Source organism: Rhinoraja longicauda, chromosome 1, assembly GCF_053455715.1.
Source record: "Rhinoraja longicauda isolate Sanriku21f chromosome 1, sRhiLon1.1, whole genome shotgun sequence".
NCBI classification, from domain to species: domain Eukaryota; kingdom Metazoa; phylum Chordata; class Chondrichthyes; order Rajiformes; family Arhynchobatidae; genus Rhinoraja; species Rhinoraja longicauda.
This window is the reverse complement of record NC_135953.1, coordinates 4,360,926-4,387,713: the sequence shown is the minus strand read 5'-3', so window position 1 is coordinate 4,387,713 and position 26,788 is coordinate 4,360,926. Positions and strand designations below refer to the sequence as shown.

Sequence of the window (26,788 nt, the reverse complement as noted above, 5' to 3'; positions counted from 1 at the left end):
CATTCCTTCTCTCCCGAGATGCTGCCTGACCTGCTGAGTTACTCCAGCATTTTGTGAATAAATCGATGAGGACTACACTTCCCGTCATGCCGTCTGTCCCCCACCCCCCCAGCACGGCTGGCTGCTACCAAGTGGACAAGTTGGACTACATCTCCCGACATGCCACCTATCGACGTCATCTCGTCATGTCGCCGAGGGACGGGGTCCCGCCCACTGACCGACGACGTCATCACGCAGGGGGCGGGGATGGAGGGGGAGGGTCGGCCGCAACAAACAGAGCCGGGCAAGATGGCGACGGCGGCGGTGTCGGAGCGGCAGGAGACAGCGGCGGCCGAGCATGAGCGCATCCTGAGGGAGATCGAGAGCACAGAGTCGGCCTGCATCGGGCCCACGCTCCGGTAGGGCGGCTCTGGAGGGGGGGGGGGGGCGGGGAGCACCCGAGAACCAGCGCTTCTCCGCCCATTCCTGACCGAGGGGGGTCAGAGGTCAGGGGTCAGGGGTTTTCCAGGGACAGGCGACGCCAACCCGCGCCTTCTGACCCCTAACCCCTCCCCCACCGCCCCAGCCTCTTGCTCTTTGACCCCTGGACACCATCCTCCCTCTTTGCCCCCTGACCCCACTTGCCCCATTGAACCTATCCTCCCTCCCACTTGCACTCTGACCCCATCCTCTCTCCCACTTGCCCTCTGACCCCATCCTCTCTCCCACTTTCCCCATTGACCCCATCCTCCCTCCCACTTGCCCTCTGACCCCATCCTCTCTCTTGCCCCCTGACCCCACTTCCCCCATTGACCCCATCCTCCCTCCCACTTGCCCTCTGACCCCATCCTCTCTCTTGCCCACTTGCCCCATTGAACCTATCCTCCCTCCCACTTGCCCTCTGACCCCATCCTCTCTCCCACTTGCACTCTGACCCCATCCTCTACCTTGCCCCCTTTCCCCATCCTCCTCGCCTCACCCACACACTGTCCTCCCATTCCCTGCCTCTTGCTCCTTGCCTTCTGACCCAGTCCTTCCCTCAGTCCCAATCCAGGGTCACATTGCTTATTTCCAATTTTGTCTCAGTTTTGATTTATTTGTTGCAAACTCTTATGTCCACCTGGTTTTTGTTGTGTTGTTTTGCTGCATGCTTGCTGGCTGAAGTTCACGGTGATTGCCATGGATGAGTTTGCTCGTGCATCTCAGGTGATCAGCAAAAAGATGGGATTGAAGTTCCTAAGAGTAAATACATCAAACAATTTGGCCTGGACCACCCACATCAATGTGTAGAAACAAGGAACTGTGGATGCTGGTTTACAAAAAAAAGACACAAATGCTGGAGTAACTCCAGCAGGTCAGTGTGACGTTTCGGTTTGGGGGGGCCTTCTTCAGACTCAAGAAAAACTCTTAGTGTGTCAATGTATCAGTCTGAAGAAGGACCCTGACCCGAAACTTCATCTATCCATGTTCTCCAGAGCTGCTGCCTGACCCGCTGAGTTATTCCTGCACTTTTCCCCTTTCAACATAAAATATGAAGGAGAGTCCTGATCCAAAACATCACCTATCCAAACACATCAATAGGACACAAAGTGCTGGAGTAACTCAGCGGGTCAAGCAGTATCTCTGGAGAACATGGACAGGTGATGTTTTGTGTCGAGACCCTTCCTCAGACACAAAACACATCAATGCTTCGACTTGCTTCGAAGGCAAAGGGAGGTCAACTGTACCAACTTGATTGGATGCACTGCAAAAAAAATATCCTACTCAGATCTATCTCAGCTTGGTTTGGCAGCATTTTGGCCCAAGACCACAAGAAACTACAGAGAGTTGTGCACTGCAGAGAGTGTGAACGCAGCCCAGTCCATTACACAAAGCAGCCTCTCCCCTCCCCTCCCCCCAAGCCCAAACCCTTGCCTTGCAGTTGTCCTCAGTCAACTCCATCTATGCAATGCTGTCTCAGGAAAGCAGCCAATATAATCAAGGATCAACCATGGGACAGTAGATACAAATGATTGAAAGCATATACCACCAGATTAATCATCTGCTGCATCGTTATCAGTGACCCAACCTGAAACATCATCTGTCCATTCCCTCCACAGATGCTGCTTGACCTGCTGAGTTATAGAGTCAGTCTGAAGAAGCGTCTCAAGCCAAAACGTCACCCATTCCTTCTCACCAGAGACACTGCCTGTCCCGCCGAGTTACTTCAGCATTTTATCTTTTAGGATCATACTGCGTGGAAACAGGCCCTTCGACCCACTTGCCCGCACCGGCCAACATGTCCCATCTACACAAGTCTCACCTGCCTGCGTTTGGCCCATATCCTTCCAAACCTGTCCTATCCATGTAACTGTCAAAATGTTTCTTAAACGAGTTCCTCCAGCGCCTGCAGTTCCTTGTGTCTCCAAAAGCTGAAAAGCAGATGTGTGACATGTTCTTATTGAATAGATTATTTAACGGCACAAATGGCTGCTTTGTTCATGAACACGCAAGTTGTTGGTTGTATTACGTTGAGTTGGGTTGCAGGAGATTGTGAAGGACTTGCCTTCTTTCTGACTGATGACTGCTGTTACTTTGGAACTTGCCCTGAAGGTTAATAGCCACAACCAAACTAGAACTGCAGAGTTCTGATAGTCATGATTGGGGTTCTGCAAGTTTTGCAACTCTGGTAAACTGCAGTAAAAGAATGTTAATAAGTTCATAAGATCTAGGAGCAGAAGAAGGCCATTTGGCCCATCCAGTCTACTTTGCCATTCAAACATGACTGATCATCTCTCCCTCCTAACCCCATTCTCCTGCCTTCTCCCCATAACCTCTGACACCCTTACTAATGAAGAATCTGTCAATCTCCGCCTTAAAAATATCGATTGACCTAGCCTCCACAGCCGCCTATGGCAATGAATTCCACAGATTCACCACCCTCTGACGACAGAAATTCATATCATATCATATCATATATATACAGCCGGAAACAGGCCTTTTCGGCCCACCAAGTCCGTGCCGCCCAGCGATCCCCTTACATTAACACTATCCTACACCCACTAGGGACAATTTTTACATTTACCCAGCCAATTAACCTACATACCTGTATGTCTTTGGACGTACATTCCTCCTCATCTCTGTTCTAAAGCTATGTCCTTTTATTCTGAGGCTGTGCCCTCTGGTCCTAGACACTCCCACTATTGCAAACATCCTCTCCACATCCACTCTATCCAGGCCTTTCACTATTTGCTATTCTAGGGTGTTGCTCATCGCAGGCTGATTCAGATACAGGCAGAGTTCCAGACTTGGTGATCTCATTGATGATTTCATTGAAGTGCAGGATATCCATGGAGACCTATGGGGTGGATGCAGTGTTAATGTTTCCCTTGGCTCAGTGTCCATTTCTTAAGAGGATTGTACAGGCTAGATGCAGGAAAATTGTTCCCGATGTTGGGGGAATCCATAACCAGGGGTCACACAGTTTAAAAATAAGGGGTATGCCAATTAGGACAGAGATGAGGAAAAACCTTTTTACCCAGAGAGATGTGAATCTGTGGAATTCTCTGCCACAGAAGGCAGTGGAGGCCAATTCTCTGGATGTTTTCAAGAGAGAGTTATATTTAGCTCTTAAGGCTAATGGAATCAAGGGATATGGGGAAAAAGCAGGAACGATGTACTGATTTTGGATGATCGACCATGGTCATCTTGAAGAGTGGTGCTGGTTCGAAGGGCTGAATGGCCTCCTGTGCCTACTTTCCAAGTTTCTATGAGGACACCACATGGTGGAAACCCCTAGTTTAGTTTAGGGTTACAGAGCGGAAACAGGTCCTTCGGCCCACTGAGTCCGCGCCGACCAGCGATCCCCTTACACGAACACTATCCAACACATTTGGGACAATTTACAACTTTAAAAAAACTAAAGCCAATTAACCTACATACCTTTACGTCTTTGGAGTGTGGGAGGAAACAGGAGCACGCAGAGAAAACCCATGCGGTCATGGGGAGAACGTACAAACTCCGTACAGACAGCACCCATAGTCAGGATCAAGCCCGGGTCTCTGGCGCTGTGAGACTACCACTTCGCCACTGTGCTGCCCAAGTGTTGGTGGTGCGTGCTGAGATAGAGGGTTGAAGGCTTTTCATTGCTGCCGGGAGCAGGTAGCAATTATCAAAAGGGAATGAGAACATGAAAGAGTTTTAGAACCGCAGAGGAATGACTCACACAGAAAGACAAGTCTTATCCAGACTCACTCTCCACCTTAAAAATATCCATTGACGGCCTCCCCGGCCTTTTGTGGCAAAGAATTACACAGATCCACCGCAATTTGTCTAATAAATTCCTCCCGTTCTGTCTAAAGGAATGTCCTTTAATTCTTGAAGCTGTGCCCTCTGGTCCGAGACTCCCACTAGTGGAAACATCCTCTCCACGTGCACTCTCTCCAGGCCGCTCACCATTTGGAAAGTTTCAATGAGGTCGCCCCTCATGCAGTGGTGGTGGGGGCAGATATGATAGTGGTTTAGTTTAGTTTAGAGATACAGCGCGGAAACAGGCCCTTCGACCCACCGAGTCCGAACCGACCAGCGATCCCCCCACATTAACGATATCCTACACACACTAGGGACAATTTACATTTACACCAAGCCAATCTACCTGCAAACCTCAACGTCTGGAGTGTGGGAGGAAACCGAAGATCTCGGAGAAAACCACGCAGGTCACGGGGAGAACGTACAAACTCCATACAGACAGCACCCGTGGTCGGGATCGAACTCGGGTCTCCGGCGCTGCAAGTGCTGTAAGGCAGCAACTCTACCACTACGCCACCGTGCCGCCCTAGTTTAAGAGGCTTTTGGATAGGCACATGGATATGCAGGAAATGGAGCGATAGCTGTGAATGGTTCCCAAACTTCCTTAGAAGGTTTAGTTCAGTTTAGTTTATTGTCACGTGTAACGAGGTACAGTGAAAAGAGCTTTGTTGCCTGCTGACCACTCAGCGAAAAGGCAATCGAGCCATTTACGGTGAAAAGATTCATGATAAGGGAATAACGTTTAGTGCAAGGTAAAGTCCGATTAAAGATAGTCTGAGGATCTCCAATGGGGTTGATGGGAGGTCAGGACCACTCTCTGGTTGTTGGTAGGATGGATCAGTTGCCTGATAACAGCCGGGAAGAAACTGTCCCTGAATCTGGAGGTGTGCGTTTTCACACTTCTGAACCCCTTGCCTGATGGGAGAGGGGAGAAGATAGTCTGAGAGACATCAATTAGGTAGATAGTAGTTCAGGACTGCTGCCTAGTTGTGGCAGGATGGTTCAGTTGCCTGATTAGGGAAGGACTAGGAAGTTTAGAACTGAGATGAGGAAAAACTTTTTCAGTCAGAGAGTTGTAAATCTGTGGAATTCTCTGCCTCAGAAGGCAGTGGAGGCCAATTCTCTGAATGCTTTCAAGAGAGAGCTAGATAGGGCTCTTAAGGATAGCGGAGTCAGGGGGTATGGGGAGAAGGCAGGAACGGGGTACTGATTGAGAATTATCAACCATGATCACGTTGAATGGTGGTGCTGGCTCGAAGGGCCGAATGGCTTACTCCTGCACCTATTGTTCAGCATATACCCAACAGCAACCCTCAAACAACCTACAGATGGAAGCATTTGGTCGGGAAGCATCACAGCTTGGTTTGGGAACAACTCCATCCAAGACTGCAGAGAATTGTAGACCCAGCCCAGACCATCACACAAACCAACCTCCCTTCGATTGAATCCATCTACACCTCACGCTGCCTCGGCAAGGCCAGCAGCATCATCAAGGACCAGTCTCACCCCGGCCACTCCCTCTTCTTCCCTCTCCCATCAGGCATAAGGTACAGAAGTGTGAAAACGCACACCTCCAGATTCAAGGACAGTTTCTTCCCAGCTGTTATCAGACAACTGAACCATCCTACCACAACCAGAGAGCAGTGTTGAACTACTGTCTATCTTATTGGAGACCCTCGGACTATCTTTCATCGGATTTTATTGGACTTTATCTTGGACTAAATGTTATTCTGTATCTAAATGTTATTGTGTATCTCAATGTCATCGTGTATCTGCACACCATTGACAGCACGATTGTAATCATGTATTGTCTTTCTGCTGACTGGTTAGCACGCAACAAAAGCTTTTCACTGTACCTCTGTACACGTGACAATAAACTCAACTAAACTCATAGAAACATAGAAAATAGGTGCAGGAGTTTGAAAAGGCCCTTCGAGCCTGCACCGCCATTCAATATGATCATGGCTGATCATCCAACTCAGTATCCCGTACCTGCCTTCTCTCCATACCCCCTGATCCCTTTAGCCATAAGGGCCACATCTAACTCCCTCTTAAATATAGCCAATGAACTGGCCTCAACTACCTTCTGTGGCAGAGAATTCCACAGATTCACCACTCTCTGTGTGAAAAAAAAACTTTCTCATCTCAGTCCTAAAAGACTTCCCCCTTATCCTTAAACTGTGACCCCTTGTTCTGGACTTCCCCAACATCGGGAACAATCTTCCTGCATCTAGCCTGTCCAACCCCTTAAGAATTTCGTAAGTTTCTATAAGATCCCCCCCTCAATCTTCTAAATTCCAGCGAGTACAAGCCGAGTCTATCCAGTCTTTCTTCATATGAAAGTCCTGCCATCCCAGGAATCAATCTGGTGAACCTTCTCTGTACTCCCTCTATGGCAAGAATGTATTTCCTCAGATTAGGAGACCAAAACTGTACACAATACTCCAGGTGTGGTCTCACCAATGCCCTGTACAACTGCAGCAGAACCTCCCTGCTCCTATACTTAAATCCCCTCGCTATGAATGCCAACATACCATTCGCTTTCTTCACTGCCTGCTGCACCTGCAAGCCCACTTTCAATGACTGGTGTACCACGACACCCAGGTCTCGTTGCACCTCCCCTTCTCCTAATCGGCCACCATTCAGATAACTCTTGTTCCGCTCCCACGGGAAGCGCCCTAAAGTGATCGGCTTTGGAAGCAGCATGCAGTGACCCCAGCACATGGAAGTGGAGGAGCAGCAGCTGGAGTCGACAGTCGGCGTATTTGTGGTGGTTGCGGGTGATGGTGATGGTGATGGTGGAGGCGGCCGTCGGAGGCCCAACAGCAGCCGGGCGAGCGAGCGGATCGGGCGCAGCCTGCGGCAGCCGCGCAGAGCGGCTGTGGAAGGAGCCGACGGCATCGCGCTGGGCCAGACCCACCCGTAATCCATCAATCCCGTGCCGCCAGGACACTCGGCCTCAAAGTGAGGAAATAGGAAAAATTCCTTGGGCCAAGATCGGACTTTTCAGAGACTTGGAAGTTGTAAGATGGCGCCGTCTCTCTGTGCGCTGTTCCAGAGGAGGGTCTCTTGGACTCATGTACAGTATGTTGATTGATTAGTATATATTGATTAGTACGGGTGTCAGTGTTCTGGGGGGAGGGCAGGAGAAGGGTTAGGAGGGAGAGATAGATCAGCCATGATTGAATGGCAGAGTGTGGCTTAATTCTGCACCTATCGCTTAGAAACATGATCTGACTAGGTAATATGCAGAACAAGCATTTCCACAGTTTAGTTTAGAGATACAACACGGAAACATGTCCTTCGGCCCACTGAGACCGCGCTGACCAGCGATCCCCGCACTTTAACGCTATCTACACAAGCAATTTACAATTATACCAAGCCAATTAACCTGTACGTCTTTGGAGTGTGGGAGGAAACCAGAGCTGCTGTAGGAAACCCACGCAGGTCACAGGGAGAACTTACAAACTCCGTACAGACAGCACCCGCAGTCGGGATCGAACCTGGTTCCCTGGCGTGAGAAAGCAACTGTACCGCTGTGCCACCTTGTACAGTACACGTGTACTCCTGTACACATACCCATAAATAAATTGAACTAAAAACATGGTATGTTTTCAAACCACTGCAGAACAGTAGACACAAAATGCTGGAGTAACTCAGCGGGTCAGGCAGCATCTCTGGAGAGAAGGAATGGGTGATGTTTTGGGTCTGAAGAAGGGTCTCGACCCGAAAGGTCACCCATTCCTTCTCTCCAGAGATGCTGCCTCATTCTCTGCCTCAGAAGGCAGTGGAAGCCAATTCTCTGAATGCATTCAAGAGAGAGCTGGATAGAGCTCTTAAGGATAGCGGAGTCAGGGGGTATGGGGAGAAGGCAGGAACGGGGTACTGATTGAGAATGATCAGCCATGATCACATTGACTGGCGGTGCTGGCTCGAAGGGCCGAATGACCTCCTCCTGCACCTATTGTCTATTGTCTGCCTGACCCGCTGAGTTACTCCAGCATTTGGTGTCGACCTTCGATTTAAACCAGCATCTGCAGTTTTCTTTCCTACACTGCAGAACAGTGTATTGTTTCAGCCAGGTTTTATCCAGCCTACATTATAAAAGGAAGTCAAATAAGTCAGCTTCAAAAACATAGTGTTTCCACATGCTGCAGAATACACTAGGGTCTATCCCTGGGTTAATACTGATTTCATGGTGCCTTCAAGAATTAGGCCTCTTTACCCTGATGGTAAAGTTATTTCTGAAGTATGAAAATGTTGATCTCACAGCTGCAAAAAAACATGCAGGCTGCGCTTCCCAAGCCCCAGATCCTGATTATGTAACTCAGCAGGATTGGCAAGCTTCAACGCATTTACCCTCAACACAAAGTGTTTAGAGTTTAGTAATACAGCGTGGAAACAGGCCCCTCGGCCCATCAAGTCAGCGCCGACCAATGATCTCCATACACTAGCACTGTCCTACACATTAGGGACAATTGTACCGAAGCCGATCTTTAGAGGGTGAGAGGAAACCCACGGATACGGAGAGAACGTCCAAACTCCGTACAGACAGCACCCATAGACAGGATTGAGCCCGGGGTCTCTGGCACTGCAAGCGCTGTAAGGCAGCAACTCTACCGCTGCACCACCGTGCTGCTCCGAGCAATGGCGGAAACAATAACTGGAGGGCAGGGTTACTCTTGTGGACTGAGCTGAGGTGTTCTTGAAAACAGCACAGTGGCACAGCGCTGCTGGTAGAGCTGCTGCCTCAAAGCACCAGAGACCCGGGCTCAATCCTGACCTCGGGTGCTGTCTGTGTGCAGTTTGCACGTTTTTGCTGTCACCGCGTGGGTTTACCTCCAGGGGCTCAGGTTTCCTCCAAGCCCATTTAGGTTTGTAGGTTACTTGGCCTCTATGAATTGCCCTTAATATCATTGTCGTGAAGCATGGAGACGGACAGGCCCTACGGCCCAACTAGTCCATGCCGACCAATGCGTCAGGAGTGAATGCAAAGTGGAATAACGGAGAACGAGTGTGAACGGGAGATCCATACTGGGTGTGGACTTTTCTATGTTCTATTCACAAAATGCTGGAGTAACTCAGCAGGTCAGGCAGCATCATTGATAGTGAGGTAGACTTTCAAAGTCTACAGAGAGACTTGGGCCTTTTGGAAGGGTGGGCTGAAAGATGGCAGATGGAGTTTAATGCTGATAAGTGTGAGGTGCTGCATTTTGGTAGGACAAATCAAAATAGGACGTACAGGGTAAATGGTAGGGAATTGAGGAATGCAGTGGAACAGAGGGATCTGGGAATAACTGTGCATTGTTCCCTGAAGGTGGAATCTCATGTGGATAGGGTGGTGAAGAAGGCGTTTGGTATGTTTGCCTTTATAAATCAGAGCATCGAGTATAGAAGTTGGGATGTAATGTTAAAATTGTACAGGGCATTGGTGAGGCCGAATCTGGAGTATGGTGTGCAGTTCTGGTCGCCAAATTATAGGAAGGATGTCGACAAAATGGAGAGGGTACAGAGGAGATTTACTAGAATGTTGCCTGGGTTTCAGCACTTAGGCTACAGAGAGAGGTTGAACAGGTTGGGTCTTTATTCTCTGGAGCGTAGAAGGTTGAGGGGGGACTCGATAGAGGTTTTTTAAATTTTGAGAGGGACGGACAGAGTTGACGTGGGTAGGCTTTTCCCTTTGAGAGTGGGGAAGATTCCAACAAGGGGACATAGCTTCAGAATTGAGGGACAAAGGTTTAGGGGTAACATGAGGGGGAACTTCTTTACTCAGAGGGTGGTGGCTGTATGGAATGGGCTTCCGGTGGAAGTGGTGGAGGCTGGCTCGATTTTATTATTTAAGAGTAAATTGGATAGGTATATGGATAGGAGGGGATTAGAGGGTTATGGTCTGAGTGCAGGTAGATGAGACTAGGTCAGGGAGAATGGTCGGCGTGGACTGGTAGGGCCGGACAGGCCTGTTTCCATGCTGTAGTTGTTATATGTTATATGTTATATCTCAGGAGAGAAGGAATGGGTGACGTTTCGGGTCGAGACCCTTCTTCAGTCTGAAGAAGAGTCTCGACCCGAAACGTCACCCATTAACTTCTCTCCCGAGATGCTGCCTGACCTGCTGAGTTACTCCAGCATTTTGTGAATAAACACCTTCGATTTGTACCAGCATCTGCAGTTATTTTCTTATACTTTCTATGTTCTATGATCTTTATCCCGTTGTAACCTGACACAATCATTCTTGTGAAGATAGTGTCTTATTGTTGAACTGCAGGTAATTTGTCATTTCACTGCACATTTATGTGTATGTGACAAATAAATGACTATTGACTATTGACTATTGGAGTTACTCAGCGGGTCTGGCAGCAACTTTGGAGAAAAAGGGATCCACACAGACCCTGAGATCAGGATTGAACCCGGGTCACTGTGTGCCGAAGGGCATGTTTCTATGCTGTGAACCATCCTATCAACAACTAGAGAGCAGTCCTGAGCTATCTACCTCATTGGAGACCCTCGGACTATCTTTGATTGGTCTTTACTGGAATTTACCTTGCACTAAACTCTATTCATGTTATTATCTTTATTATGTATATGTACACCGTGAATGGCTCGAATGGAATCATTTATTGTCTTTCCGCTGACTGGTTAGCATGCAACAAAAGTTTCTCACTGTACCTCGGTACACGTGACAATAAACTACATTTCAGTCGGTCAAAAACTGAAACACAGCAAGCAGCCGGGGAGAGAATGGATAGGCGACATTTCGGGTTGGGACAATTCTTCAGTCTTAATTTCAATGGCACTCTTGCAGATAATAGATCCTTCCTTTGCCAATATCCTATTATCGCGCTTGCAAGAGCTAATACATGTTTTGAGTTGTTTGTACAATATATACTAAAGGCTCGACCAGTCTAAATAAGAATCCTGACCCAGAACGTCACCTGTCCTTTCTCTCCCCAGATGCTGCTTGACCCACTTAGTTTAGTTTAGAGATACAGTGGAAACAGGCCCATCGGCCCACCGAGTACACGCCAACCAACAATCACCTGTACACTAGTTCTATGTTATTCCAGTTTTGCATCCCTCACTCTAGGGGACGTTTACAGAAACCAAATAACCTACAAACCTGCACGTCTTTGGGATGTGGGAGGAAACGAGCAACCCGGTGGCACGGTGGCGCAGCGGTAGAGTTGCTGCCTTACAGCGAATGCAGCACCGGAGACTCAGGTTCGATCCTGACTACGGGCGCCGTCTGTACGGAGCTTGTACGTTCTCCCCGTGACCTGCGTGGGTTTTCTCCGAGATCTTCGGTTTCCTCCCACACTCCAAAGACATACAGGTATGTAGGTTAATTGGCTGGGCAAATGTAAAAAAATTGTCCCTAGTGTGTGTAGGATAGTGTTAATGTGCGGGGATCGCTGGGCGGCGCGGACCCGGTGGGCTGAAGGGCCTGTTTCCGCGCTGTATCTCTAAATCTAAAAAAAAATCTAAACCCACGTGGTCACGGGGAGAATGTATAAACTCCGCATAGACAGCACCTGTAGTCAGGATGGAACCCGGGACTCTGGCGCTGTGAGGCAGCAACTCTACTGCTGTGCTACTGATACCCCAGAGCTTTGTGTTTTGCTCGAGATTCCAGCATCTGTAGTCTGTTGCGTTTCTTTTAGTTTAGAGATACAGCGTGGAAACAGGCTCCTTGGCCCAGATTCTGCACAGACCAGTGATCCCCGCACACTAACACTACCCTACACACAGTCGGGACAATTTTACATTCATACCAAGCCAATTAACCAACAAACCTGCACGTCTTTGGAGTGTGGGAGGAAACCGAAGATCCCGGAGAAAACCCGCGCAGGTCACGGGGTGAACGTACAAACTCCGTACAGACAGCGCCCGTAGTCAGGATCGAACCCGGGGCTTTGGCGCTGTAAGGCAGCAACTCTACTGCTGCGCCACCGTGCTGCCTGAAGGCATTTAGCCTTGTCGCTTGTACAAGTGTAACTGAAATGTTGGAACACATTGAAGAGTGCATGGGCCAGTTGTCAGCTGGATCCCACTAATGAGTACATAACACTGCTCGCATTAAGACCGCAGAATAAGACAGCGTCATGCGCTGAGCAACTATGCTTCCATTTCAAAGGCATCCTTGCAAGACTTGACAGATTTTTGAGCCTTCCTCTGCCAAACCCTATAATTACTCTTGCAAGATCTAAAACTTGTTTTGAGTTGTTTGTACAATGTATACCAAAGGCTCGACCACTTTGCCTCTTGAAACAGAATTGTCACAGCACACGGCATTCAGTTCTCAGTAGCTTTGCAAGGGTTTTTGTTAGTGCAAATCCAGTTGGTCTTATTTTATATTCCGATGTTTTCATTAGTTTAGACACAAAAAGCTGGAATAACTCAGTGGGACAGGCATGGCTGAGAAGGAATGGGTGACGTTTCGGGTCGAGACCTTTCTTCAGACTACTAGTTTAGTTTAGTGATACAGCGTGGAAACAGGCCCTTCGGCCCACATGTCCGCGCTGACCGGCGATCCCCGCACACTAACACTATCCTAGTGGGGGAGTCTAGGACCAGAGGACGCAGCCTCAGAATATAAGGACGTACCTTTAGAAAGGAGATGAGGAGGAATTTCTTTAGCCAGAGGGTGGTGAATCTGTGGAATTATTTGCCACCTGATTCGTACAGGTGTCAGGAGTGATGGGGAGAAGGCAGGAGAATAACAGATTGGTTTGCTTGTTCATTTTAGAAAGCATCTAATAATTGGAGTCGCACATGAATTGAGAATCAGATTGCATTAGTGCCATAAACTCCAGAGTGCACGTCAGTTGATGAGCCCACAAGGCTTTCATGAAATTATGTCCTCAGGATGGGGGGTGCTGGCAAGACTGATGTCTGTTGCCTCAAGAAAAGTACTACAAACGTCATTAAGTTGGAAAGCCTGCTTAGACGACGTGCGAGTATGTTGCCAGGACTCGAGGGCCTGTTCCGCATGCAGGTTGAGCAAGCATGTTACCAGAGCTAGAGGGTGTGAGCTACAGGGAGAGGTTGAGTAGGCTGGGACTCTATTCCTTGGAGCGCAGGAGGATGAGGGGGTGATCATATCGAGATGTACAAAATCATGAGGGGAATAGAGAGGGTAAAAGACATAGGTTTATGGTGGAGAGGAGAAATATTTAATGGGAACCTGAGGGGCAACCTTTTCACACAGAGGGTGGTGGAGTTGAGGCTGGTACAAAAACAACATTTAAAAGTTTATTCACAAAATGCTGGAGTAACTCAGCGGGTCAGGCAGCATCTCGGGAGAGAAGGAATGGGCGACGTTTCGGGTCGAGACCCTTCTTCAGATTTAAGATAATGGTCAGTAAAGAGAGTTCGAGGGTCTCCAATGAAGTAGGTAGTAGCTCAGGACCGCTCTCTAGTTGTTGATAGGAGGGTTCAGTTGCTTGATAACAGCTGGGAAGAAACTGTCCCTGAATCTGGAGGTGTGCGTTTTCACACTTCTGTACCTCTTGCCCGATGGGAGAGGGGAGAAGAGGGAGTGGCCGGGGTGAGACTGGTCCTTGATGATGCTGCTGGCCTTGCCGAGGCAGCGTGAGGTTTAAATGGAGTCAATGGAAGGGAGGTTGGTTAGATACTTGTACAGGTATATAGACAGGAAAGGTTTAATGCAATATGGGCCAAACGTGGGCAAATATTGGGGCATTTCAGTTGACATGGATGAGTTGGGCTAAAGGACCTGTGTCTCTGCTCTGTGGCTTTGTGACTCTGAATGAAGTTTGTTTACAGATAAGCCATGGTCTAAATGGACAGATAAATAAATTAAGGTGGCATGCTGGCACAGCAGTAGAGTTACGGAATTATAGCGCCAGAGGCAAGGGTTCGGTCCTGACGATGGGTGCTGTCTGTACGGAGTTGTACCTTCTCCCTGTGACTGTGTGGGTTTTCTCCAGCTGCTCCGGTTTCCTCCCACATTCCAAAGACGTGGAGGTTTGTAAGTTAAATGTAAACCCACCGTGTGTGCGGCAATAGGTGCAGCGGTAGAGTTGCTGCCTTACAGCGAATGCAGCGCCGGAGACTCCGGTTCGATCCTGACTACGGGTGCTGTCTGTACGGAGTTTGTACGTTCTCCCCGTGACCTGCTTGGGTTTTCTCTGAGATCTTCGGTTTCCTCCCACACTCTAAAGACGCACAGGGGTTTGTAGGTTAATTGGCTGGGCAAATGTAAAAATTGTCCCTAGTGAGTGTTAGTGTGCGGGGATCGCTGGGCGGCGCGGACCCGGTGGGCCGAAGGGCCTGTTTCTGCGCTGTATCTCTCTAAATCTCTAAATGTAAACTGTAAATTGTCCCTGGTGTGTAGGACATAACTAGTGTAAGGGTGATCGCTGGTCAGCACGGACTCAGTGGGCTGAAAGGCCTGTCTCTATACTGTATCTCTAAACATAAAATTAAGATGATAGATTCAAGTTATGGACCATAATGAGGCCCGAGGGTATTCATACCATGGTAGAGATTTATGAAAGGTTGAATAGCAGAACTCTGTCATAGTTTTAAGTAACAGATTGGTTTGCTTGTTCATTTTCGAAAACATCTAATAGTTGGAGTCACATGAATTGAGAATCTGATTGCTTTAGTGCCATAGACTCCAGAGTGCAGTTACATTCCTTGTTCACATGAAGCTCGCAGAGTATACATGGTAATGATAGATACAAAAATAAGTATAATCACAAATGCAGCACAGTAGAATGGTAAAAAGATTGCAGTGCAATCTTAAGTGGTGCATATCAAATGGTGGGGGGAAGTGTGTCTGAATTTGGTGATTGGTTCAGGAGTCGGAGAGCATTCGGGAAGAAGCTGTCTGAATATCCGAGCTTTCAGGCTCCTGTATCCCCTCCAAATAGGGCGGCACGGTGGCGCAGCGGTAGAGTTGCTGCCTTACAGCGCTAGAGACCCGTGCTCGATCCAGACTATGGGTGCTGTCTGTACGGAGTTTGTACGTTCTCCCCGTGACCTGCGTGGGTTTTCTCTGGGTATTCATAAGTTCTAAGAGCAGAATTAGGCTATTCGGCTCATCACGTCTACTCCACCATTCAATCGTGGCTGATCTATCTCTCCCTCTCAACCCCATTCTCCTGCCTTCTCCCTATAACCCCTGACACCCGTACTCATCAGCCTTACTGGGTGCTTCAGTTTCTTAGCATCTCTAAACTAAAATAAACTAGTGGGAGAGTCTCGGACAAGAGGTCATAGCCTCAGAATTAAAGGTCGTTCTTTTTGGAAGGAGATGAGGAGAAATTTCTTTAGTCAGAGGGTGGTGAATCTGTGGAATTCTTTGCCACAGAAGGCTGTGGAGGACATCAGTGGATATTCTTAAGGCAGAGAAAGATAGATTCTTGATTAGTTCGGGTGTCAGATGTTATGGGGAGAAGGCAGGAGAATGGGGTTAGGAGGGAGAGATAGATCGGCCATGATTGAATGGGCCGAATGGCCTAATCCTACCCTTATCACGTGACCTGTCTAAATGTTTCTTAAGCTTTGTGATAGTTGCTGCCTCAACTACCTCCTCCGGCAGCTCGTGCCATACACCCAACACCCTTTGTGTGTAAAAAAACCCCCAAAGATGGTCCTCGGGTTCGTATTAAATAATTTCCCCCTCAACTTATTCCTTTGTTCTCTGGTTCTCAATTCCCCAACTCTGGGTAAAAGACTCTGCATTAAGCCTCTATTCATCTCATGATCTTCTACACCTCTATAAGATGACCCCCCTCATTCTCCTGCGCTCCAAGGAATAAAGTCCTAGCCTGCCCAACCTCCCACTAGCTCAGGCCCTCGAGTCCTGACAACATCCTCATAAATCATGACTGCAACATTTTCCTTTAACAGGGTGACCAAAACTGACCTTCTGTTTAAGTCTGATGATCGTGGGAGTATGCGTGGTATTCCGTGGTGAACAGAATACATATTGTGTGCAATAAAGAATTGATAAGACTATTGGAAACACTGTAGTATCTTTGGAATAGCCAAGTACAAATTGTAACGATGATGGGTACAATGAAGTGTAATAAATAACCCTTTGGATTTAATACTTTTGTTCAATAAATGTTCTGATCCTTTTGACGCAAAGTTCCAGGGGTGTTGCTGATCTGCTCAACATTGTTCATGTGGGAACCAAGACCATTGGTATTGGTTCCTTATTGTCACATGTACAGTGTTTGTGTGCTATCCAGTTAAATCCCATTCTACATGAGTACAATCAAGCCATAGACAAGTCTGAGTAAGGGTCTCGACCCGAAACGTCACCCATGCCTTCTATCCAGAGATGCTGCCTGTCCCTTCTTCAGACTGATGTCAGAGGAGGGGGCGGGACAAAGATAGAATGTAGTCGGGGACAGGAAGACTAGTGGGAGAACTGGGAAGGGGAGGGGACAGAGAGGGAAAGCAGGGACTATTTGAAGTTAGAGAAGTAAATTGGAGGAACAGCACCTCAAAATTCGCTTGGGTAGTTTACACCCCAGCGGTATGAACATTGACTGCTCTAACTTCAGATAGCCCTTGCTTTCCCTCTCCTTCCCCTCCCCTTCCCTTCCCAATTCTCCCACTAGTCTTCCTGTCCCCGACTACATTTTATCTTTGTCCCGCCCCCTCCCCTGACATCAGTCTGAAGAAGGGTCTCGACCCGAAACGTCACCCATTCCTTCTCTCCCGAGATGCTGCCTGACCCACTGTTACTCCAGCATTTTGTGTCTACCTTTGATTTTAACCAGCATCTGCAGTTTATTTCTTACACGTGCTGCCTGTCCCGTTGAGTTACTCCAGCTTTTTGTGTCTCTTGTACAAGTGCAATAGGTAGTGCAAAGAGAAAAATACCAGAGCGCGGATTTTACAGAGTACTTGAGTTATAATTGCAATGAAAAAGTGCAAAGTCGCCAATGGGGTAGGTTGGAAGATTGGGGCTATACCCAGGCTCACTGGAGGGCCGTTAGGTTCATTAGTTCAATAGTGCGTTATGAGTCACATATGGAACTGCACAGTGACATTTGTTTTACATATATTACACATGCTGGCGCGACCACTTTTGGCACCATTATTCAGTCCAAAATTCGGGTGGTCTGAAATCAACTGGGGAAGAAGCTATTCCTGAATCTGGTATTTATTCACAAAATGCTGGAGTAACTCAGCAGGTCAGGCAGCATCTCGGGAGAGAAGGAATGGGTGACGTTTCGGGTCGAGACCCTTCTTCAGACTGAATTCCTGAATCTGCTTGGACATGCGTTCATCCTTTGTCGTTTCTGCCGGACAAGAGAGAGAAGGGTGAAAATGGGCGTTGATTATGTTGTCTGCTATCCCGAAGTGTAGTGTGAGGTGTAGAGGACTGGTTGTTTAATTACAAAGGTCCTTGTCTCCATGGATCGTTCCCTGCATGGTCCACAGCATCATTGATGTTCAGAGACAATGAACTGCAAATGCTGGTTCATACCAAAGAGAGACACAAAGTGCTTGAGTAACTCAGCGGGTCAGGCAGCAAAAGGGATGAGTGATGTTTCAATAGACAATAGGTGCAGGAAGAGGCCATTCGGCCCTTCGAGCCAGCACCGCCATTCAATGTGATCATGGCTGATCATTCTCAATCAGTACCCCGTTCCTACCTTCTCCCCATACCCCCTGACTCTGCTATCCTTAAGAGCTCTATCTAGCTCTCTTGAATGCATTCAGAGAATTGGCCTCCACTGCCTTCTGAGGCACAGAATTCCACAGATTCACAACTCTCTGACTGAAAACGTTTTTCCTCATCTCAGTTCTAAATGGCCTACCCCTTATTCTTAAAATGTGGCCCCTTGTTCTGGACTCCCCCAACATTGGGAACATGTTTCCTGCCTCTAACGTGTCCAATCCCTTAATAATCTTATACGTTTCGATAAGATCTTCTCTCATCCTTCTAAATTCCAGTGTATACAAGCTTAGTCGCTCCAGTCTTTCAACATATGACAGTCTCGCCATTCCGGGAATTAACCTAGTGAACCTGCGCTGCACGCCCTCAATAGCAAGAATATCCTTCCTCAAATTTGGAGACCAAAACTGCACACAGTTCTCCAGGTTGCGGTCTTACTAGGGCCCTGTACAACTACAGATGGACCTCTTTGCTCCCTCTTTCAGACTGAAAGTCTGACTCCCGACCTAAAAGATCACCTATCCTTATTTTCCAGAGATGCTGCCAGACTCGTTGAGTTACTCCAGCAGTTTGTGTCTAGCAAAGATGTGTAGTTTGGAGTATGGATGCTTGATAAAATCTGATATAATTTTTCTCGGCTCATTGAATAGCGACATGTGATGCAGCGGTAGAGTTGCTTTCTTCCAGCGCCAGAGACCCGGGTTTGATTCTGACTACGGGTGCTGTCTGTACGGAGTTTCTACATCCTTCCCGTGACCTGTGTGGGTTTTCTCCGGTATCTTCCCACACTCCAAAGGCTTCCAGGTTTGTAGGCTAATTGGCTTTGGTAAACCGTAAATGGCAGGGCAATAAGGAATGTTGTTGAGCAGAGGGACCTTGGAATTCAAGTGCAGAGTTCCTTGAAAGTTGCAACACAAATCGATAGGGTGGTTAAGAAGGATGGCATGCTTGCCTTCATAGAATAGAGGACAAAATTTGGGCAATATGTTGCAAGTTTACAAAGCACTGGTCAGACATATCTCAGTACAGCACAGTAACAGGATTTAAAAATTCATAAGTTCTAGGAGCAGAATTAGGCCATTTGTCCCACAATGTTTGTGCCGAACATGATGCCTAGATGAACTGATCTCATACACCGATCAGGCAAAACATTATGACCATCTGCCTAATATGCTGTTGGTCCTCCGTGTGCAGCCCCATACGCAGCAGGATGCACTGTGTATTGTGACACATTCCTCCCGTGGCCAACATTAAAATTTTCTGTGACTTGTGCCACAGTCGACCTTCTGTCGGTTCGGACCAAACGGGATAGCCTTCGTTGCCCTCGCGCATCAATGAGCCTTGGGCGCCCAACACCCTGTCTGTTGCCGGTTTGTGGTTTGTCCCTCCTCGGACCACTGTCGGTCGGTACTCACCACTGCTGACCGGGAGCACCCCACAAGCCTTGCCGTTTCAGAGATGCTCTGATCCAGTCGTCTGGCCATAACAATTTGTCAAAGTCACTCAGGTCTTTACTCCTGCCCATTTCTCCTGCATCCAACACGTCAACTTCAAGAACTGACTGTTCACTTGCTGCCTAATATATCCCACCCCTTGACAGGTGCCATTGTAACAAGATAATCTATGTTATTCACATCGCCTGTCAGTGGTCATAATGTTTTGGCTGATTGGTGTATGCCTGCATGTTATCTGGGCTTGTATACTCTGGAATTTAGAAGGATAAGAGGGGATCTTATTGAAACACATAAAATTATTAAGGGGTTGGACACGTTAGAGGCAGGAAACATGTTCCCGATGTTGGGGGAGCCCAGAACCAGGGGCCACAGTTTAAGAATAAGGGGTAGGCCATTTAGAACGGAGATGAGGAAAATCTTTTTCACTCATAGAGTCGTGAATCTGTGGAATTTTCTGCCTCGGAAGGTAGTGGAGGCCAATTCTCTGGATGCTTTCAAGAGCGAGTTAGATAGAGCTCTTAATGATAGCGGAGTCAAGGGATGTAGGGAGAAGGCAGGAACGAGGTACTGATTGTGCATGATCAGCCATGATCACGGTGAATGGCGGTGCTGTATCTCGGTACACTTGACAATAAAGTAAAGTAAACTCAACTAAGTGGAGGCTCTATGAGACGCTGATCAGGCCACATTTGGAGTACTGTGAGCAAATTTGGGCCCCATATCTGAGGAAGGATGTGCTGGCTCTGGAGAGGGTCCAGAGGAGGTTTACAAGAATGATCCCAGGAATGAGTGGGTTGGCATATGATGAGCGTTTGACGGCACTGGGCCTGTACTCGCTGGAGTTTAGAAGGTTGAGGGGGGGGAGCCTCTTTGAAATTTACAGAATAATGAAAGGCATAGATCGAGTGGATGTGGAGAGGATGCTTCCACTGGTGGGAGAGTCTAGGACCAGAGGTCACAGCCTCAGAATTAAAGGGTGCTCTTTTAGAAAGGAGGCGAAGAGGAACTTCTTCAGTCAGAGGGTAGTTAATCTGTGGAACTCATTGCCACCGAGGGCTGTGGAGTCCAAGTCAAATGATATTTTTGAGGCAGAGATAGACAAATTCTTGATTAGAACGGGTGTCAAGGGTTATGGGGAGATGGCAGGAAAATGGGATTAGGCAGGGATAGGCCATGATTGAATGGCGGAGTAGACTCGATGGGCCGAATGGCCTAATTCTACTCCTATATGTGTGAACTTGTAAACATGTCTGCATTTACCGGGATGATGCGTGGATTGGAGGAGCCGGGCTATGGGCGTGATTGGATAGGATGGGCTTGTTTACGCTGGGCTGAGGGGTGAACTGATAGAGTTATATAACTGTAATTGGATTTGTAATGAATTTATTAGCCAAGTATGTAAAATCATGCAAGGAATTCTATTTGCCAGGCAGTCATGCCAAAAGAGCAACAAGGCACACAGCTACATAAACATCCACCACAGCGCACTGTGATGGAAGGCAATAAAGTCGTATCTTCTTCCCTCCTTGTCTCCCGCGGTCGGGGGAAGTCGAACCATCCGCAGTTCGGGCGATCGAAGCTCCCGCGTCGGGGCGGTCGAAACTCCTGCGGTTTGGAAGTCGGTCCCTAACCAGGGGACCGCGAGCTCCATGTTGTTAAAGTCCGCAGACTCCCGCGGTTGGAGCTCTCGAAGTCAGTCCCTAACCAGCAGACCGCGAGCTCCACGATGTTAGTATGCAAACTTAAAGCACACGGTATTGTGGGTTCAGTATTGATGTGGATAGAGAACTGGCTGGCAGACAGGAAGCAAAGAGTAGGAATAAACGGGTCCTTTTCAGAATGGCAGGCAGTGACTAGTGGGGTACCGCAAGGCTCAGTGCTGGGACCCCAGCAATTTACAATATATATTAATGATTTGGACGAGGGAATTGAATGCAACATCTCCAAGTTTGCGGATGACACGAAGCTGGGGGGCAGTGTTAGCTGTGAGGAGGATGCTAGGAGGCTGCAACGTGACTTGAATAGGTTAGGTGAGTGGGCAAAGGCATGGCAGATGCAGTATAATGTGGATAAATGTGATGTTATCCACTTTGGTGGCAAGAACAGGAAAGCAGACTATTACCTGAATGGTGGCCGATTAGGAGAAGGGGAGATGCAACGAGACCTGGGTGTCGTGGTACACCAGTCATTGAAAGTAGGCATGCAGGTGCAGCAGGCAGTGAAGAAAGCGAATGGTATGTTGGCAGTCATAGCGAGGGGATTTGAGTATAGGAGCAGGGAGGTTCTGCTGCAGTTGTACAGAGCATTGGTGAGACCACACCTGGAGTATTGCGTACAGTTTTGGTCTCCTAATCTGAGGAAAGACATTCTTGCCATAGAGGGAGTACAGAGAAGGTTCACCAGATTGATTCCTGGGATGGCAGGACTTTCATATGAAGAAAGACTGGATAGACTAGGCTTGTACTCGCTGGAATTTAGAAGATTGAGGGGGGATCTTATAGAAACTTGCAAAATTCTTAAGGGGTTGGACAGGCTAGATGCAGGAAGATTGTTCCCGATGTTGGGGAAGTTGTTCCCGAGGTGAGAAAGTTTTTTTTCACACAGAGTGGTGAATCTGTGGAATTCTCTGCCACAGAAGGTAGTTGAGGCCAGTTCATTGACTATATTTAAGAGGGAGTTAGATGTGGCCCTTGTGGCTACAGGGATCAGGGGGTATGGAGAGAAGGCAGGTACAGGTTACTGAGCTGGATGATCAGTCATGATCATATTGAATGGCGGTGCTGGCTCGAAGGGCCGAATGGCCTACTCCTGCACCTATTTTCTATGTTTCTATGTTAAAGTCCGCAGGCTCCCGTGGTTGGAGCTCCCGAAGCCAATCCCCCAGCAAGAGGCCGCCATCTCCACGATGTTAGGCCGCAGTGCGGACGGAGAAACGATACGGAAAGATCGCATCTCCGTCGAGGGAAGAGATAAAAAAAAGTTTCCCCCACCCCCCACATAATACAAAACTAAAGATACACTAAAACATACATTTAACAACAGACTAAAAACACTAAAAGAAAAGGATGGGACAGACCATTGGCGAGGCTGCCATCGTATGGCACCACCTGGAAGAAAGTTTCTGTGTCTATGCCTATTAAACCCTTTGTTTGCATATTTTCTTAAATATTTAGTATATGGACGGGAAATATGAGCATGGGATCTATGAGGAGCGTTTGATGGCTCTGGGCCTGTACTTGCTGGAGTTTAGAAGAATGGGGTGGGGGGGGGATCTCATTGAAACCTACCGAATAATGAAAGGCCTGGATAGAGTGGATGTTGAGAGGATGTTTCCACTAGTGGACGAGTCTAGGACTAGAGGGCACAGCCTCAGAATAAAAGGACGCACCTTTAGAATGGAGATGAGGAGGAATTTCATTAGCCAGAGGGTGGCGAATCTGTGCAATTCATTGCCACTGTCGGCTGCGGAGGCCAAGTCATTGGGCAATTTTAAAATGGAGGTTGTTATTAGGTTCTTGATTTGTAAGGGTGTCAAACAGGGAGAAGGCATGAGAATAGGGTTCAGAGGGAGAGGGAGATCAGGCATGATCGAATGCCAGAGCAAACCTGATGGGCTGAATGGCCTAATCCTGCTCCCATGTCTTTTGGATGGGACATCTCTATCCAAGAGTCAGGACAGTTGTGCATGAGAGATGCAGACGGTAATATGGAGAGATTCACTGATTCTGTTGTTCTAAACTCAAGGATTCCTGTAACTCGTTTTCACCTCGCACACAGCTAACAATGGCCTGTTTTTTTTAATCATTGTTACTTTTTTTCCATATCTTTCATTCATTGGTTCTACATCTCTCCATATTACCGTCTGTATCTCCCGTTCTCCCTTTCTCCTGACCCTCAGTCTGAAGAAGGGTCTCGACCCGCAAGGTCACCTGCCCCTCTTCTCCAGAGATGCTGCCTGATCCGCTGAGTTACTCCAGCATTTTTTGTATCTGTCAAGGATTTCTGTTAGGTATAGGAAAGAAAAACTGCAGATGCTGGTCTAAATCGAAGGTAGACACTAAAATGCTGGAGTAACTCAGCGGGTCACAGCAGGACTGTGCATTCAAGAGAGAGCTAGATAGAGCTCTTAAGGATAGCGGAGTCGGAGGGTATGGGGAGAAGGCAGGAACGGGGTACTGATTGAGAATGATCAGCCATGATCACATTATAGACAATAGACAATAGGTGCAGGAGGAGGCCATTCGGCCCTTCGAGCCAGCACTGCCATTCAATGTGATCATGGCTGATCATTCTCAATCAGTACCCCGCTCCTGCCTTCTCCCCATACCCCCTGACTCCGCTATCCTTAAGAGCTCTATCTAGCTCTCTCTTGAATGCATTCAGAGAATTGGCCTCCACTGCTTTCTGAGACAGGGAATTCCACAGATTCACAACTCTCTGACTGAAAAAAGTTTTTCCTCGTCTCAGTTCTAAATGGAGAGTTCTTAAACTGTGCCCCCTGGTTCTGGACTCCCCCAACATTGGGAACATGTTTCCTGCCTCTAACGTGTCCAACACGTCACCCATTCCTTCTCTCCCGAGATGCTGCCCGACCTGCTGAGTTACTCCAGCATTTTGTGAATAAATCGATTTGTACCAGCATCTGCAGTTATTTTCTTATACCCCTTAATAATCTTATAGGTTTCAATAAGATCTCCTCTCATCCTTCTAAATTCCAGTATATACAAGCCTAGTTGCTCCAGTCTTTCAACATATGACAGTCCCGCCATTTCGGGAATTAACCTAGTAATTCCGGGAATTAACCTAGTATTGAATGGTGGTGCCGGGCTCGAAGGGCCGAATGGCCAACTCCTGCACCTATTGTCTATTGTCAGGCAGCATCTCGGGAGAGAAGGAATGGGTGACGTTTCGGGTCGAGTCCCTTCTGCAGACCCGCTGAGTTACTCCAGCATTTTGTGCCTGCCTAAGGATTTCTGTAATGTGACCCTGTTTGATTCCCACTGTGACCTGTCATCTTGTGTCAGAGCGAATCAATGAAGATAATTCAGTTTTTCCCCTGCACGTCAGCACATCAAACTGCGGTTGATTGTTGTCAGCGCTGGCACTCTGCAGCATCTATTGTGTAGCTGTTTGCAGCCCTCGATATCGATGGCTTCCTCCGTGCCTGCCAATTGAGGACACATTTCTGACGAGGGCAGTTTAGCTTTTGCGTGGGAAGCTGCATTGAAGCGAGTTGGGCCAAGATGCTTCAGTGACCTTCCCAGCTTTTGTTGCGCAGTATATGGAAGAGAGCAGGATCGTGTATGTGTGTCAGCGTCGCGCGCCTGCAGTTGGAAGAAAAGTATCATTTCACCGGTGGAGCAGGACAGTGCGCTTCCTGAACTCGTCAAAACAGGACTTGGGGATTTATCGGGTGATTGTAAACATCAGCAGCTGAAGCTTAACTTCGCCACCACCACCACAGGGGCTGGCTTGGGCTGATACATAAAGGCAGCAAGTCATTAACCCTCGAGCAGTGCCGCTCGACGCTGGTGCCATGGAGTGCGATAGAACAGGATCGCTGGACATGCCTCGTTGGTGAGTGAAAGCCTTCTGTCATGGGTCGCATTCTGTCACGAGGGGAGTCAAAAGGGTGAATACACTGGAATTTAGAGGGATGAGAGGAGATCTTATCGAAACGTATAAGATTATTAAGGGGTCAGACACGTTAGAGGCAGGAAACGTGTTCCCAATGTTGGGGGAGTCCAGAACAAGGGGCCACAGTTTAAGAATAAGGGGTAGGCCATTTAGAACTGAGATGAGGAAAAACTTTTTCAGTCAGAGAGTTGTGAATCTGTGGAATTCTCTGCCTCAGAAGGCAGTGGAGGCCAATTCTCTGAATGCATTCAAGAGAGAGCTAGATCGAGCTCTTAAGGATAGCGGAGTCAGGGGGTATGGGGAGAAGGCAGGAACGGGGTACTGATTGAGAATGATCAGCCATGATCACATTGAATGGCGGTTCTGGCTCGAAGGGTCGAATGGCCTCCTCCTGCACCTATTGTCTATTGCCTGAGGGACCTTTACCCAGGGTGAGGGAATCAAGAACCAGAGGACGTAACTGAAGTTGGGATGGGAAAGTTTTACATGGAAAATAGGTGCAGGAGTAGGCTATTCGGCCCTTCGAGCCAGCACCGCCATTCAATATGATCGTGGCTGGTCATCCAAAATCAGTACCCTGTTCTGGCTTTTCTCCCATATCCCTTGATTCCCTTAGCTCTAAGAGCTAAATCTAACTCTCTCGAAAACATAGGAATCGTTTTAATTAGGAATCTCAGGGGAATTTTTTTCACAGCAGGTGGTGGGTATATGGAACGAGCTGCCAGAGGAGGTAGTTGAGGCTGGTTCAACAACAACATTTAAAAGACACTTGGACAGGGACATGGACAGGTTTAGAGGGGTGTCACAATGGCGCAGCGATAGAGTTGCTGCCTGACATCTCCAAAGTTTCGGGTTTGATCCTGACTACGGGTGCACCTCCTCCACCCTCATCTATTGTATCCGCTGCTCTAGATGTCAACTTCTTTACATCGCCGAAACCAAGCGCAGGCTCGGCGATCGCTTCGCTCAATCCGCCTTAACCAACCTGATCTCCCGGTGGCTGAGCACTTCAACTCTCCCTCCCACTCCCAGTCTGACCTTTCTGTCATGGGCCTCCTCCAGTGCCATAGTGAGGCCCACCGCAAATTGGAGGAACAGCACCTCATATTTTGCTTGGGCAGGTTGCAGCGGTATGAACATTGACTTCTCCAACTTTAGTTAGTTCCTCTGTCCCTCCCTTCCCCTCCTCCTTCCCAGTTCTCCCACTGTCTTTCCTGTCTCTACCTATATCCTTCCTTTGTCCCGCCCCGCTGACATCAGTCTGAAGAAGGGTCTCGACCCGAAACGTCGCCCATTCCTTCTCTCCTGAGATGCTGCCTGACCTGCTGAGTTACTCCAGCATTTTGTGAAATAAGTACCTTCGATTTGTACCAGCATCTGCAGTTATTGTCTTACACTGACTACGGGTGCTGTCTGTATGGAGTTTATACGTTCTCCCGGTGACCGTGTGGATTTCCTCCGGGTGCCTCGGTTTCCTCCCGCACTTGAAAGACATATAGGTATGTATGTGGGTTAATTGGCTTCGGAAAAATTGTAAATTTCCCCTAGTGTGTAGAATAGTGTTAGTGTATGGGGGGTGATCGCTGGTCGGCATGGACTCAGTGGGCTGAAGGGCCTGTTTCTATGCAGTATCTCTAAAGTCTAAAGTCCAGAGGGATATGGTCCAAATGCAGACACGGGCGGCACGGTGGCGCAGCGGTAGAGTTGCTGCCTTACAGCGAATGCAGCGGCGGAGTCTCAGGTTCGATCCTGACTATGGGTGCTGTCT

The 26,788-nt window shown here is 48.2% G+C and overlaps 1 protein-coding gene across 1 annotated transcript in view; it reads left to right on the top strand.

Annotated features, from left to right (window-relative positions):
• The first annotated feature begins 269 nt into the window (after positions 1-269).
• exoc6b (exocyst complex component 6B) overlaps positions 270-26,788 on the top strand; it is a 563,998-nt gene continuing 537,479 nt past the window's right edge. The window contains exon 1 of the mRNA XM_078404240.1: positions 270-398. Within this exon, the coding sequence (XP_078260366.1) occupies positions 289-398 (110 nt within the window). The 5' untranslated portion in view covers positions 270-288. The remainder of the gene's footprint in view (positions 399-26,788) is intronic.